General features: G+C 32.6%; 1 protein-coding gene across 1 annotated transcript in view; it reads left to right on the top strand.

Moving 5' to 3' along the window:
- Positions 1-320: 320 nt before the first annotated feature.
- The window catches only part of bru3 (CUGBP Elav-like family member bruno 3), a gene marked incomplete at its 5' end in the record, with an annotated part of 16,455 nt that continues 1,944 nt past the window's right edge, over positions 321-14,831 (top strand). The window contains 4 exons of the mRNA XM_017613970.1: positions 321-464; positions 2,098-2,356; positions 3,025-3,123; positions 6,949-7,026. Coding sequence (XP_017469459.1) covers positions 321-464; positions 2,098-2,356; positions 3,025-3,123; positions 6,949-7,026 — 580 coding nt within the window. The remainder of the gene's footprint in view (positions 465-2,097; positions 2,357-3,024; positions 3,124-6,948; positions 7,027-14,831) is intronic.

Here is a 14,831-nt window from a genome sequence, read left to right on the forward strand (position 1 = left end):
AAGTGAATTTTTGGAAAAACTATTTAAAAATAAAAATTTATTAATAAAAAAATAAACTCTATTTTTAGAGCTATTTTCAAATCGGTCCAGCTCACGTAAATCTTAACATTTGTCGAAAATATTTTGGCGGATGTCTTTAAATATAATACATATACAATTATAATTCCGAAGGAAAAACGGTACCGATGTTTTTTTTTTATATTTATGGAGAGTAATGCACCCTAATATACATATTTCTTTTTTATGCAGCACATTTTTAATCTTTGCTCTTTTTTTTATTACTTTGCACTTTATTTCCATGTAATGTCGCCACGCTGCAGGGTGCTTCCTCCAGTCTTGTTGTGAAATTTGCCGATACTGAGAAGGAGCGACAGATACGACGTATGCAACAAATGGCGGGTCATATGAATTTACTTAATCCCTTTGTCTTTAATCAATTTGGACCATATGGAGCTTATGCGCAGGTAAGTAGGCAACATAAAAACAAACAAATGAACAGACAGCCAAGCAGGCAAGCCAATAAGCACTGTGTTGGTGATGGTTATGTTATAAAAACAACAACAACTACAAAAACGCGAGATATAAAAACAATAGCAGATAATGTAAAAGAGTTTCTTAAATAAATGAGCGATAAAAAGTATAAAAAACGATACGTCTATAAAAAATCTTTACAAAAAACAATACGCAGTAATTGATTTCGATTGTTTTTGTTGTTGTAGTTGTTGCTGCCATTGATGCTGGGTGCATTGTTTTCCACTTACTTTTATTGTTCATGTCATTTGCTTTCGATGCTACTCTGGCTGTTGTTGATTTTGTAAGTACTGTTGTTGTTGTTGTTGTCACATAAAATGCCAAAACAAAAGACAAGCTGAAGTTTTATTGCAAAATAAAAACAAAAACGTACAAAAAATTTTTAATGTAATCTGTGGAAGCGCAAATGAAAACAATGCTAAAAGCCGTGGAATAATGGACGCAAAAACAAGGACAACAACATTAGCAGCAGCAATAGCAGCAGCAGCATCAGCTTCAGTAGAAATCAACGGCACGTAAAGTGCATTAAATAACGGCGACATTGGCGTTGATGGTGGTCGGCAGCATAGCGCAGCGATCCTGACACCCAAGTTTTTCCCCAACTTTANAATTAAATGAGCGATAAAAAGTATAAAAAACGATACGTCTATAAAAAATCTTTATAAAAAACAATACGCAGTAATTGATTTCGATTGTTTTTGTTGTTGTAGTTGTTGCTGCCATTGATGCTGGGTGCATTGTTTTCCACTTACTTTTATTGTTCATGTCATTTGCTTTCGATGCTACTCTGGCTGTTGTTGATTTTGTAAGTACTGTTGTTGTTGTTGTTGTCACATAAAATGCCAAAACAAAAGACAAGCTGAAGTTTTATTGCAAAATAAAAACAAAAACGTACAAAAAATTTTTAATGTAATCTGTGGAAGCGCAAATGAAAACAATGCTAAAAGCCGTGGAATAATGGACGCAAAAACAAGGACAACAACATTAGCAGCAGCAATAGCAGCAGCAGCATCAGCTTCAGTAGAAATCAACGGCACGTAAAGTGCATTAAATAACGGCGACATTGGCGTTGATGGTGGTCGGCAGCATAGCGCAGCGATCCTGACACCCAAGTTTTTCCCCAACTTTATCACCACGCTCGCCATGTCGGTCTGTCTGTTGCACGCTCGCCTTTGGCCAGCGTTCGCCTCGTAAATTTCGCATTTTTATTGCTACTTTTGTAGCGAAACCAATTTAACTGCAACTACATTAAACTCTCAGCCCCCGCCCCCCCCCTTCGTCACTCTCAGCACCACACTTCCTTAACGTACTAACCGCTTCCGTGGCGCGTACTCGATCTACGCGCCTCTCACCTTCAACGCTGCATTCACCACCAATTGCTTGCCTTATTTATGCGCACAACTTCATCATTTGTATACTTTTGCATTTCCGTTTCTCATCATTTTGAGCTCATACCCTCGAATATGCATTCATCATTTTCTTCTGTATTTAATGTATCTGTGTGTCTTTGTTCTTTTTCTTTCTTCCTCTCTCGGTCTTTTTCTTCTCTCATCTCCACAACTATAGCAACAGCAAGCCGCTTTAATGGCCGCCGCTGCCACTGCACCCGGCTCTTATATGAATCCGATGGCCGCATTGGCAACGCAAATACCTCATGGCTTAAATGGCACCGGTCAGCCATCGCTGCCCTCACCGACCATGCCAAATTTCAATATGGGCGCTCAAACGCCAAATGGACAACCGGCTGCTGCAGCGGCCGCAGCAGCTGCCGCCGCCGCTGATGGCGTCTTTACGAATGGCATTCCGCAGACGGCATTCCCGGGACGTAAGTACCATAAAAAATAAGAAAAAAAACGATATAGCACAAACAGAGCTGTGTGTGTATGTGGAAATGAGTAAACTGTGTAAATATTTATTAAAGTCAACAAATTTTCAAAGCGATGGGTTAATATCTGCCTTAAATTACATTTTCTACTTTGCTAAGAAAAAATCAATCAAGCTCAGAGAGAGCTTTTACTGTCGGTGCGTCCATATAAAAAATGTAGAAAGCTTTAAAACGCTAGTCTTTGAGATAAATTTGGTTAGTGTGTGATTTTGATACAGTCTTTTTATTACCATGATTCAGAAGACTCTCCACGAGTGTGCCACTGAAATATGTTTTTTTATATTCAGCGTTTATCAAATTTTAAAAACTTTTTTCAGATTTTGACCAATTTAAAAAATTTGTCACACTTCAAAAACTTTTGTGTTAAAGCAATGGCGCCCGTATTAGATTTAGAGAGAGCTTTCAAAAGCTTATTCTGTGGCATTTGTTAAGGTTGTGACTGTTTTGTCAAGAGCTTTTTATCTGTGATTTCAATTTCAGAATTGGATTTAATGTATTTTTATTTACTAATATGTATATGTATTCCTTACACACACAGCATCTCTATTTCTCTTCCTAACAACTCATATCATAATTTTCTATAGACATATTTTCTATATTCACCACAGATCCACTTCATTTAACGATTCCACCACAAGGTCTGCCAAATGGTGATGCTGCCGCCTTACAGCATGCCTTCACTGGAATGCCACCATTTCCAGGAGTTGGTAAGTTCAACTTAGCAATAACAATAAAACAGCTCAAACCGTTAACTATGAAACTTTTAAGTTGTTATAGAACGCCTAAGCAGTTAAGAGTAAAACAAAAGCGATTATCTTATCCTTAGTTAAGACGCATTTATTAATTTTTTTATAATTTTTATAGAATAAAAAAATAGCTTAAAAATCTAAAGTGAAATTATTAGGGAATATCTATAATTTTAGGTTTATTTGTAAAGCAATCTTCTTCTGATTTGCCCATTCCAAATGTCATAGTTAATTTAAGTTTTCGTCCATCACTCCATTATCAATTATACTGCAACTCTTTTAGCTGTTATCATTTTTTGTTGTATTTTGTTTTATTTTTCTTTTTTTTCCAATGCGTCATGTATCGCTGTTATTATTTTTGTCTTTGCTTACAGTTTTTATGCTTTTATTTCATATTTTAAAAAATGTGAGTTTACTTTCTTGTTTTCATTTANTTTTTTTGTTGTATTTTGTTTTATTTTTCTTTTTTTTTCCAATGCGTCACGTATCGCTGTTATTATTTTTGTCTTTGCTTACAGTTTTTATGATTTTATTTCATATTTTAAAAAATGTGAGTTTACTTTCTTGTTTTCATTTATTAATTACTTACATATATAATTGTGACAATCACACTCATTTCTCGATCTCTATTTCATTGTTATTTAATTGTTGTGTCATGCCATAAACAATTCCTGAACATATACTTATTGTTAGCTCAAAGCAATATTTATTAAAATGATATTGTTGTTATAAGTATATTTATGCGTTTTTCTTTCAATGTTGATTATTATGTTTGACGGGTTAATTTTTTTCCAATACAAGAAAGTGAAAAAATTCAATGCGAAAAGTGTAAAGAAAGAGGATAAGAAAAATAAAACAACAAAATTAGTTACTTGTGAAGAATTTATTCACCTACTTTTCTTGTTAAAAAAAAAATATAAGTCCAACAAAATTACACATTTTCCAGTAGAATATAAACACATTTATTTTTACTATTCTGTAGCGAACATTTTTAAAGTAAACAGTTAGCTAAGAGACGCCGTTGCAGGCATAATAAGCTCGTAGTAGCAAAGAGTAAAGTATTTTTATTCAAAATTTTTAAAATTTGCGAAATTTTAACGATTTTCGAAACTTTTCCATTTATACGGATTTTTGATGTTATCTTAAAGCAGTTAAAACATCTATTTTTGAACTTTAAGAAAATATTTTAGAAACGTTTTTATATTTTTTTATTGATATCCCGATCATTTAATAGCCCTTTTTTATTTTAAAAAAAATCGCATAAACCTCTCTCGGTATAAAAAAACATTGCTATTACATTAAATTTTTTCACTCCACGAAAGAAATATTTGACGTGTTCATTATTGCCAATTACCAACTATATGTTATTTATAATTGTTTATTATTGTTAAATTTGTGTTCCAACTAATGAAAAGAACCATTCAGTATTGCTGTGAAATGTTTAATGGTTTAACAATTTTTTTGAGACTAAGGGAAAAATAACAGCGACAAAGTTAAGTGGATACGAATTTGTGCTTTCACATTTCCAAAATCAAGCATGCACTCTTGACTTAGATTTTGTGCTTAATTGAAGCTTTCTTACGACTTTTGTTTCACGGCAAAAATCAAGACTTCGCTCTTATAGTCTAAGATCCGACAATGGCACGACCTTCACCCACCTGTTTAGTGGATGAAATCTATTTTGTAAGGAATTTAACGTGTTAATTATGTATTTTTCGCATAACTTTGGACCACGTGAACCGATTTCTATAATTCATTTTTTAAAGGGAAGGTGTTACCTCACAGGTGATCCCATACTAATTTATTTTAATTCCGGTCATTGGATCATGAAGAAATTAACGATAATCTTAAATTTGTATGTTTGAATTGAAGTCGGTTTTGTTTTTTGCTTAAAAATTACTTGTTTAATTTTATACTCATTTGTTTAATGAACAAGTTATATACCAATCGCAAGTATTAAGCCTATAGAATGTGAAAATCTTGTGTTGTCTATTTTTTTCCTGGCCTACCTATCGGGTTGGCAGGTATGAACAGTTAGGTAATACTAGTAATTTTCACTTATCTGTTTAACACAATCTATAGGATTTATGCTTTCGATTGCTATATATGTAATTTGCTCATTAAACAAATGAGTGCAAAATTAAAAAATAATAATAGTTTTTGAATATTTAATTCAAAATATCTTTGCCAGGATTTTTTCAGCCAACCACTCGCGAAATATTTCCTAACACGTTAAATTTCATACAAAGTAGATTTCATCCATTAAACAACTGCGTGAAGGTCGTGGTGCCCTTGTCGGATCTCCTACTATTAGTCGTGAACACACAATATGCAACAATAAGCGAAAATTATTGAAAGCTCCTGTATATAATTTATTTTTTCCTAAATCAGACTATCAATAAATAGGCATAAGGAATGAGTGTGAATAATTGATATTTTGCGCTTAGATGAAGCACTGTAAAATCAAGCTTTTACTCTTAAACTTCGCACAGACAAACTTCAGAATAGCACTCTTCCTACGTAGCAAAATACTTCACAGCAGCTTACGGTTATGGCGAAAAATTTTAATCAAATAGATACCTACGGTTATGGCTCTGGCATTATAGTGTGGCATAAACAATCGTTTACAGAACTGCGCGTACGTTATGGATATGGTGTGGCACCACTAATTCAGCCTTTAGGCATGTCTTTCAATCTTTTTAAAGCTTTCTGTTCATATTAACGTGACAGAAATAGGGTGCAAGCTCACTTGCTTTATTCAGTAATCTGCTTTCTTTTTCACTACAGAGGAATTTCACTTACTACAGTAAACTTTTTGAACTTCTGCAAAAAAAATCGTTTCTTTGGGTAAATTTTTTTAGAACTATCTGAAAAAAAAACAAAAAATGAAGGGAAGCAACAAACCTCAAATTATGTTATGTAATAGGTATGGGCATAGAGAGATATTTTACCTTTGCATGCCCATACCGAATATATGTATAAAAAGTTCAAAAAAGTGATGCGTGGGCAAGCCGCTGAACATTACTGAAGTATGGAGATGAAGTCTCTAAAGCTTATTTTAGGCAAATTGTGCGTGACTAAAGTAAAAAGATTTTGGATAGAGCTTTAATGGCTCCCTAGAAAACTTTAATTTTGCATGAAAGCTTAAAAAAGGGTCTGCCTTGTACGTTGATTTGGTCAACCCAACCCAGTCCCTGGCCCTTTCTTCAAAATCTAGGCTACGAAATTACTGCTGTAAGCGACCTTCTGAAGTTTGCAATTTCCGTATACGACTGAGGAAAGCTTTAAACTCTCCCATAGTATATTAAAGTGTGACTGGAGCAATCTGTCGCTGCTATTTTTTCAACTCACCTATTAACATAACATACTTCTCAAACACTACTAACTATTTAATATTAAACAATAAAAAAAAAATTTACTACAAAAATTATAATTTTTTTATGTTCCTGAGTATCTAAATATGTACATCAATATTTGTTAATATTTATATATTTGCAAAGACGTATATAAATATTGTTCAAAATAATAAACTTTGATTTTATATTGTGTGATTTTAATGTGTTTCTCTACTCTTTCCATTTTTCTGTTTCATTTGTTTGTTTTTTTTTTTTCTTTTGGCCTTAAAATTACATATTTACGTATACATAAATTATAAACGTTGTGTTGTCTCATAAATGTTTCGATTAATATTATATATATTTATATATGTGTACAAAACTGAAAAAAAAACAAAAAAACAAAAAACAACTACCAAAACCAACAACAACAATTATTTATATAATGCAGCCTTTCCCGCCGTTTATGGACAATTTCCACAAGCTTTACCACCACCTCTAGCGGCGGTTGCACCCACTCAACGCGAAGGTAAGCAATTTTTAAATGTAATTGTGTTTTTATCAATGTTTTTGTTTCCGTTTTTATTTGTGTTTAGTGTACATATTCTTTCAAAACTTATTTCTTGATTTATTTTTTATAGTAACTATTAGTAGAAGTAAATTTTGTTTAATATACAGAATATTGTATTGGTTTACAAATTAAAGCATAAACAAATAAGCAAAGTTAAGGCATTATGCGTATGTAGTACTTATACATATGTGGTTTTTTTTATTGTTTTTGTTTGATTCATTTATTCCTTAATTTATTTATTTAATTTTCAACATGATTGATTCCAACAGTTTCATTATAATTATAAATCTGATTGCTATTTGTAATTTGTGAGCTTTGCCGTTGAGGATTAATGATTTGAATAAGAGTTTGTAAATATTTATTAACACAGTTATTAATAATGTATGTATATCTGTTGAACATTGCTTGCGAAGAAAACATAACAACAAACATTTTATACGCATATTATATACTTCAAACATATATATTTTTTATGTTTTTTGGGGCAAGATAAGTGAACTAATAGTTACCGAAAAAGAAAAATTTTAACTTGTCGAGAGATTTGGAAACCCCATATTTATGGTCCGATTTTATATATATTTAGAAAGCTTGCAGCAAAGAAGCGCCAAGTTTTTTGTACTTTTTTGAGCAGAAAATAGCAAGTTAATAAGATTTAAATGGACTTTCGGACATGTAAGTTCACAAAAATACGATTAATCCGAAAAATCCCGAAATGTTCTGAAGTTTCCTGAACGGAAAAATTCCGAAATTTCGGAAAAAATCACGAAAAGGTTCCAAAGGTTCCGAAATTCGTTCGAAAAATACCGAAAAGTCCTAAAAAATACCGAAAATCCGTCAATTAAGAGAAATCTCCCTGTGAAATTCGGAAACATACCGAAAATGTATGAAAACCCCCGAAAAAGTTTCCAAAAAACAAGAAGTGGTCGATCATTCCCGAAAAATCAAAGCGCAGATTCCCAAATAAATCCCGAGTATTCCAGGGAAAATCCCGAGTGAAAGCCAAAAAGTCTCGAAAAAACTCTAAACTAGGAGAAAGCATTCATGTGACCTCGAAATTGCTTAGCCCACTATGTAGCGAGTTTTGCTACCATAAATATTGAATAATTCAGTGAGAACAGGGACTAGCATATTTATATGTATTACTTAAGAGACTTTTGTTATATAACATTTGAGAAGTGCATACGCAAAAATTTGATAAAGGAAATTTTTTCACATGCAGCAAATGCACTTTGGCGTTTGGTATTAGTAGTCTTATTGCAACTAAAAACTACTTAGCTAGCTGAAAGAATATGCTATATAATACGTTCAATAATAAACCCTTTCGAGAGTTTCTCAGCACTGGTAAAATTCCGGGGCCTCTTTATTTTTCAGGCGGCATCTTATATCTTCTAGCGATCCTAATCTAACCTAACTTTTTATTTTTGGCCAGATACGTGCACCTTATTTTTGCAGAAGCCTTGTCCTTGAAGGCCAAGCCAAATTTCTGGAAAATTTCTTGAAACTTCAACTGTAGAATTATCAGAAAAAGCGAAATATATACACCCAAATTCATGAGAGATAAAGAAGACTTTAAAGCTACTTTATTTTTTGCGAATAAGGCGAACAGAATATTACTCGAACTTAAAGCGAAATAGAGATCTCAAGGTCATTTTAATGCAATGAGTCTTAAGTAAATTGCTCAGTGTGTTTATATAATAGTATCGGAAATAAGTTATCCGTTTTCGGCAATATGCAAATTTACAACACAAAAATTAAAAAAAAAATTATCAACTAACTGCCTCTTTTTGTAGTGGTATACATTAGCTGTATTTTTTTCTAAGCGAGCGACATAAGAGCGCTCAACTCGGGTAAAATTTCCTTTTAGCTACTAAAGCGACCCTGCTGGTAGCTGACAAGTTCAACGGGATTTAGACACAAAAAAACAATATAAATTAGTAGTTATGCGAGGTACTTGCGTAATATATCGAGCCCTAACCGCCAAAATAACGTAAGCGACATTTTTTTCAAAACTTTCCTTTTGATGCAGAAATGTATCTAGATGCTCTAGGAATATTTTTGCATCAAAAAAAAAAATTTTTAAAAAAATGTTGCTTACGTTATTTTGGCGGTTAAGGCTCGATATATTATTTCAAATATAAATCATGTGTACATATACGAAAACAAAAATTTCCCTCCACTTAATTAAAATATAAATCATGTGTATACGAAAACAAAAATTTCCCTCCACTTTCCCATTAACAATTAACAATAGAGCAGGTTTTTCACTTAACAACACCACTCTTCAGGTCGCGTATTTTATAACGACCTGGCTGAACTCGGATAAATAGCCGAGTTTGCGTTTTTGCTTTGCGTGTATTTCGTCATTTAAGCGAGTGTTCTTTTGTAGCTCGGTTGCAAAAGAATGGACCTATTATTAAATACCTAGTCAAGTATAATTTTTTTACTTAAAAAGTTTATCGGTTCTAGCGTTGTACATACAAATACATATACATACATACCGCTGTCCATTGTTATTTCCAGTCTTTGCCTAGCATAGGAGCATGCATCGCAATTGTTTATCGGTATCTAGCGTTGTACATACCCTGCAAAAAATGGGACTAATCCGGGATGGCTCCGGGAGCAATCGCAAAGGAGCATGCGACTAATACCACTTTTGATCTCTTTATATGTATTGAACTGATCGCTTTTGTTCGAGCATGTCCTATGAAGAGACTAATTGTTCACCTTTATACCCGAACGGGTATAAAAAGCGACTAGTCACTTTTAAAAAATAAAAATAAAAAATTGCGCCAGCTGAGATTCGAACCGGGTGCTCAGTTTTGTTAGGCGAATACTCTCTCTGTGTGCCAACGTCGCACATGAAATTTCGTTGACTAAGTGCGTACATTTCGTTAAATCGTTAATAGCAAGGAATGAAACCGATTCAAAATAACGTTCCGGTTTGGGTTTCGGTTTTGCCAAGTGTTTCGGTTTCGGTTTTGGTTTCGTTCTTCAAAATTTATTTCGGTTTTGGTTTCGGTTTCGTTCCGGTTTCGGTTTTTCACAGAAATTTTGTTGATATTATTTAAATCACAATGTCTTAAACGTTGAGGAAAGAAAATCGAAAATTACAGTTCACTGATAATATCAACACTAGGTTCTTTCCCTAACAATCCGGACCGGATTTGGTAATTAGAGAATAAGAGAAACATTTTCTTTCAAAAATGGAACAAAGTTCAGAAGTACGGAAACGCAAAAACCCACATTTCGTGCCCACAAGTCGAGAAACAGCTGATTCACGTTGTTCTTGNGTCTTTAGAGATTAGTCGCAGAATTTTTTGCAGGGTACAAATACATACACATACATACATACCGCTGTCCATTGTTATTTCCAGTCTTTGCCTAGCAAAGGAGCATGCATGCCAATTGTCATATTAAGCTTTCATTTATAACTAATAGTCATACTACATACGTATGTATATATTCACTTGCATACAATCACACAATTGTACATATAAATATGTATGTGTATATGTATTTAATAAAAAGAAAAATGGTCATACTCATAATAAATTTCTGTTATTACCTTAAATACACAAGTAGCTGTAAATATTTTAGATGTTATATGTACTTTTTTGTTGCTTTCTTATTACCTTTTCAAAAAAGCATGTATTGAAAATCCAGTTCCTTCTCTTACTAGATGTATCTACTACATTCGAACATAAATATGCTGCTGTATTTTTAAGCATTTCACTTAATTCCCCATTGTAGTATTGAGCAGTTGACAATAACCAGCAGATATGCTCAAATGCATACAAATTTGAAATATTGAATTTGTAAAGGAATAGATGGTAACTGAGTAGCTTAAAATATAGTAATGTCCTTAGGAAAATGTTAAAAGCATTTTGAGAACATATCGAGCCCTAACCTCCAAAATAACGTAAGTGACATTTTTTTTTTTAATTTTCTTTTTGATGCAGAAATATTCCTAGAGCATCTAGATGCATTTCTGCATCAAAAAGAAAGTTTTGATAAAAATGTCGCTTACGTTATTTTGGCTGTTAGGGCTCGATATTCACAAAATTTATTGTAAATATTTTATAGCATTTTATTGTAGCATAGTATGTACATACATGTGCAGTTTTTCTGTTCTGTTTTTTTTCTTTTTTTTGCATGATTTGCTATTAGCTGAAGGTTGTACATAGTCTGAAGTTAGTTTTTGTTTCCACGCTTACATTACACTAAGCCTACCCTCAATAGTTGCTGAATTATACATATATATGTTTGCATCACCACATACATACTTAACTATATGAATACTTAATACTGTAGAAATGAACAGAATCTAAATTAGGAAAAGTTTTTCTAACAGCGTTCGCCCCTTGGCTGGCAATGGCGAACCTATGAATCCATTTCTGCCGTGAAAAAGATTGTCATAAAATCCATTTTCCGTTTGGAGACGGCGTAAAACTGCAGTTCCCTCCATGTGTGTTATAACATCAGGACGCACGTTACAAATTGGAGGAGAAGCTCGAATAAACACTTAGCAAAAGTTTAAGCGCCAAGAATATTATTATTATATTAAAGATTAAGGACCGATTTCATAATAAAATTAAATAATGTTTTAAAATTTAAAGGATCCTTTATTTGATGATCGATTTCATAAGGTCAGTTTTAAGATAAAGGTGCCCATAAAGGCAATTTAAATGAAACAAAGGTCCCTTTTGTAAGAAAAATAAATTATGTCATTTTCGTAGTATATTAACATACAGTATATTAACATACAACCAGCTGATGAAATTTTGTCGATATCAGCATTGCCAACTTTGCTATTTTCATTTAAATAAACCCTTTGTTATTATTCAATTGCCAATGTATTATGAAAGCACTTCTTGTTTAAAGTACATTTAAATGAAACTTTAACCAAAAGGAAACTTTTGCAAAAAGAACTTTACTTAAGTGTTTTATTATGAAATTGGCCCTAATTCTCATAAGTTCAGAATCAAATCAATTTATTGAAAGGTTAGTCGGTAAGACTTAGGCCGTGTAGCGTTGCTACTCCGGGAGAGCTTTAAGCCTATGCTGTAATAGAGCAATTGCTAAGATATTTAAAAGTGTTTCGTAATACAAAGTAAAGACAGTTGACAAGATAGTTCGAAAGCCTTTTGCTATTCTAGCCCAAAAGTCTTAGTAAAATAGCTTTCTCATTCACCACTGGCGGCGAAAATCTATTTTGGGAGAAAGCACTTGTATATTAATTTAGCTCGCGGCAATCCAATAGTCGCAATGGCGGAATGAAAAAAGCATAGGCGTGCCTTTCGAGAGATCCGAGTTGGAGCCTCTGTCAGCGGAATTCTTTATCTGATTTTTTAATTAGCATTTTTTTTTTGCTTGGCCCATGACTCGGCAATTTAGGAATGGCAGTTAACAGACTTAAACTCAAAAAAATATTCTCTGTGTTATATGCTGCGAACAGGAACTACAAATTTTATTTGTTCCATGCCATGGCGGAATTATACCAAGTGAAGTAACTAGAGCGAGAAAAAACATTTTGTCACTGCCTTATTTGAAAAATTGTCTTTAAAATTTGACTATAAGGCAGCCGAATGTCAGACATAAGGCGAGAAAGCTGTTTTATTACTTCACCTGTTTATTGCGCCTGGTTGCATGCAAACATTTTAAGATATTCAAGCAATGTTTTCAACATACATATGTATTAAAAGGCATGCAGAAAACATTCGTACAAAAGCGCTATGTCCAATTTGCCGAGCAGATATTAAAACCGACGCTTTTCCTATATTTTTTTAGATTTTTCATAAGTAAAAATATTTTGTGAATTAATTTTTTAATGCGAATAATATCACATTTTTTTGTTTAATTGTATTTTTGTAATAAACTAAGTTATTTTTCCTTCTGCCAGTAAACTATTTTTGTTACAAATAGTATAAATAAGCAAAGGGAAATAAGGCAAAACTCGCATTTTGGTATTATTTCCCATTTAAAAGTGAAATAAAGCAATTTTCGCATTATTGCCGTTTGTGTTATTTCACCCTCCGCTGTTGTCTACATAGATAAAAGAATCATTTTCTATGGCAGTTCTAGTTCAGGGAGGACCAGGTAGACGTTTTCGGTTGTACGCATTTGAGACATTCTTTTTCATATCGAACACCAAATTTGGTGTCACACTTTCGAATGGCTTAAAATTTGTTTATGGTTTCTATACATGAAATAAGCTAACACGTATTCGAAAACTTATGATTAGATATATTTAGCTTAGTGTTAAACACCGGGTTTTTGGAAAAAGTGAAACTTTATTGCGGATTCCGATAGAATACCTATCCAGAAATAATATTTGCATGGCAAGATTTTTCTTTTAGGTGACAAACCCCTAGAAATGGGCGTGGCAATTGCCGGACTAAAGATAGCAAAACGCAGATATTATTGCGGATTTCGCAGAATATCGCTTCATTAACCACATTTGTTCCACATCTTTTTCAATTCAAGAATTTTATAGAAATGGGGATGGCTATATTAATCCCAAAGGTCATAAATTTAGACTTTATTGGGGATTTCGCCAGAATATCTATAGGTCTGTCACCTTACAGAAAAATCTTGTCATACAAGTATTATTTCCGGATAGGTATTCTATCGGAATCCGCAATAAAATTTAACTTTTTGCAAAAACTAAACCTTACTAAATATACGAGTATCTCATCATAAGTTTTTGAAAATAAATTACAAAAAATTTTTGATTCTCACAAAATAAACCATCTCGTCATAGAGAAAAATTTTATAAAATAGTTCCTGAAAAACCCATGGTTTTTTCGAACCACGTTTTTTATAGAGAATTAAACAAGGATTACGATGCACAGTGCTGTATGAGCGGGCAAAAATCCAAAAAATTGTTGTCACGTATGTCAACGTGTTTGGTATCGTTGGAAAGGAAATTTATCCTAGATTAAGGATCTGGACTTAGTTTTTGTATTTATCTCATAAGGTTCTCACAAAAACCTCTTAAAGTTGTGTGTTTTTTATATATTTTTTCTTTTATGAAAATGCCTTTAGCTGGAGCCTTTAAAAAAAAAATTGCTAAAAATACAATTTATCATACTTTATTTTAAGACACAGTTTTTCTAATTAGAAAATCTGTAAGGAAACCACTCTATAGAGCTTCCTGGCTGAAATGGCCTATTTGCTACACCCTAAAATTTGTTGCAGAAAATTTAAAAAATTCCTAAGTTTACAAAGGGATAAAAAAAAATATGTAAAAGTATGTTTTTTTATTCTTTTATTTGAAAGAAGGGGCATTTTTCTTTGAAATAAAAAAAAAGTCTGCAGACTCATTGCGCTTTTCGAAGAAAATCGTTTTTTTTAAGGTTATAAAATAAACTTTTGCAAAAAAAAATTTCACTGATTACAGTTACCACAGTATTTTCCATTACTTAAATGCCAAAACATTCTTTAAAAATAGTAAAGTTTATTACTGTAGACACACGCGGTAGTGTTCTGTGCTGTGTAGTGAAGCGTAAAATAGTGAAAAAACTAATATTAATATGAATTCAATTATAAAAAACTCAATTTTAGCTGATATCTGGATTTCTACTCGTCCATCAGATAGAGTGTCTGCATTATCTGCATTTTTTGAAGACAAATTAATACACGCTAAATGCGACAAAGCACTTTTGAATCAAAAAATAAAACTTTTTAATAGTGAGATGAAAAATAAGTGGAATTATAGTGGCCGCAAAAGAAGCGCTTTTGAAAAAACATATTCTAAATGGCTA

Source organism: Rhagoletis zephyria, unplaced genomic scaffold (genome assembly GCF_001687245.7).
Source record: "Rhagoletis zephyria isolate East Lansing unplaced genomic scaffold, Rhagoletis_zephyria_1.1 Rzeph_scaffold_00743, whole genome shotgun sequence".
In the NCBI taxonomy this organism is placed as follows: Eukaryota; Metazoa; Arthropoda; class Insecta; order Diptera; family Tephritidae; genus Rhagoletis; species Rhagoletis zephyria.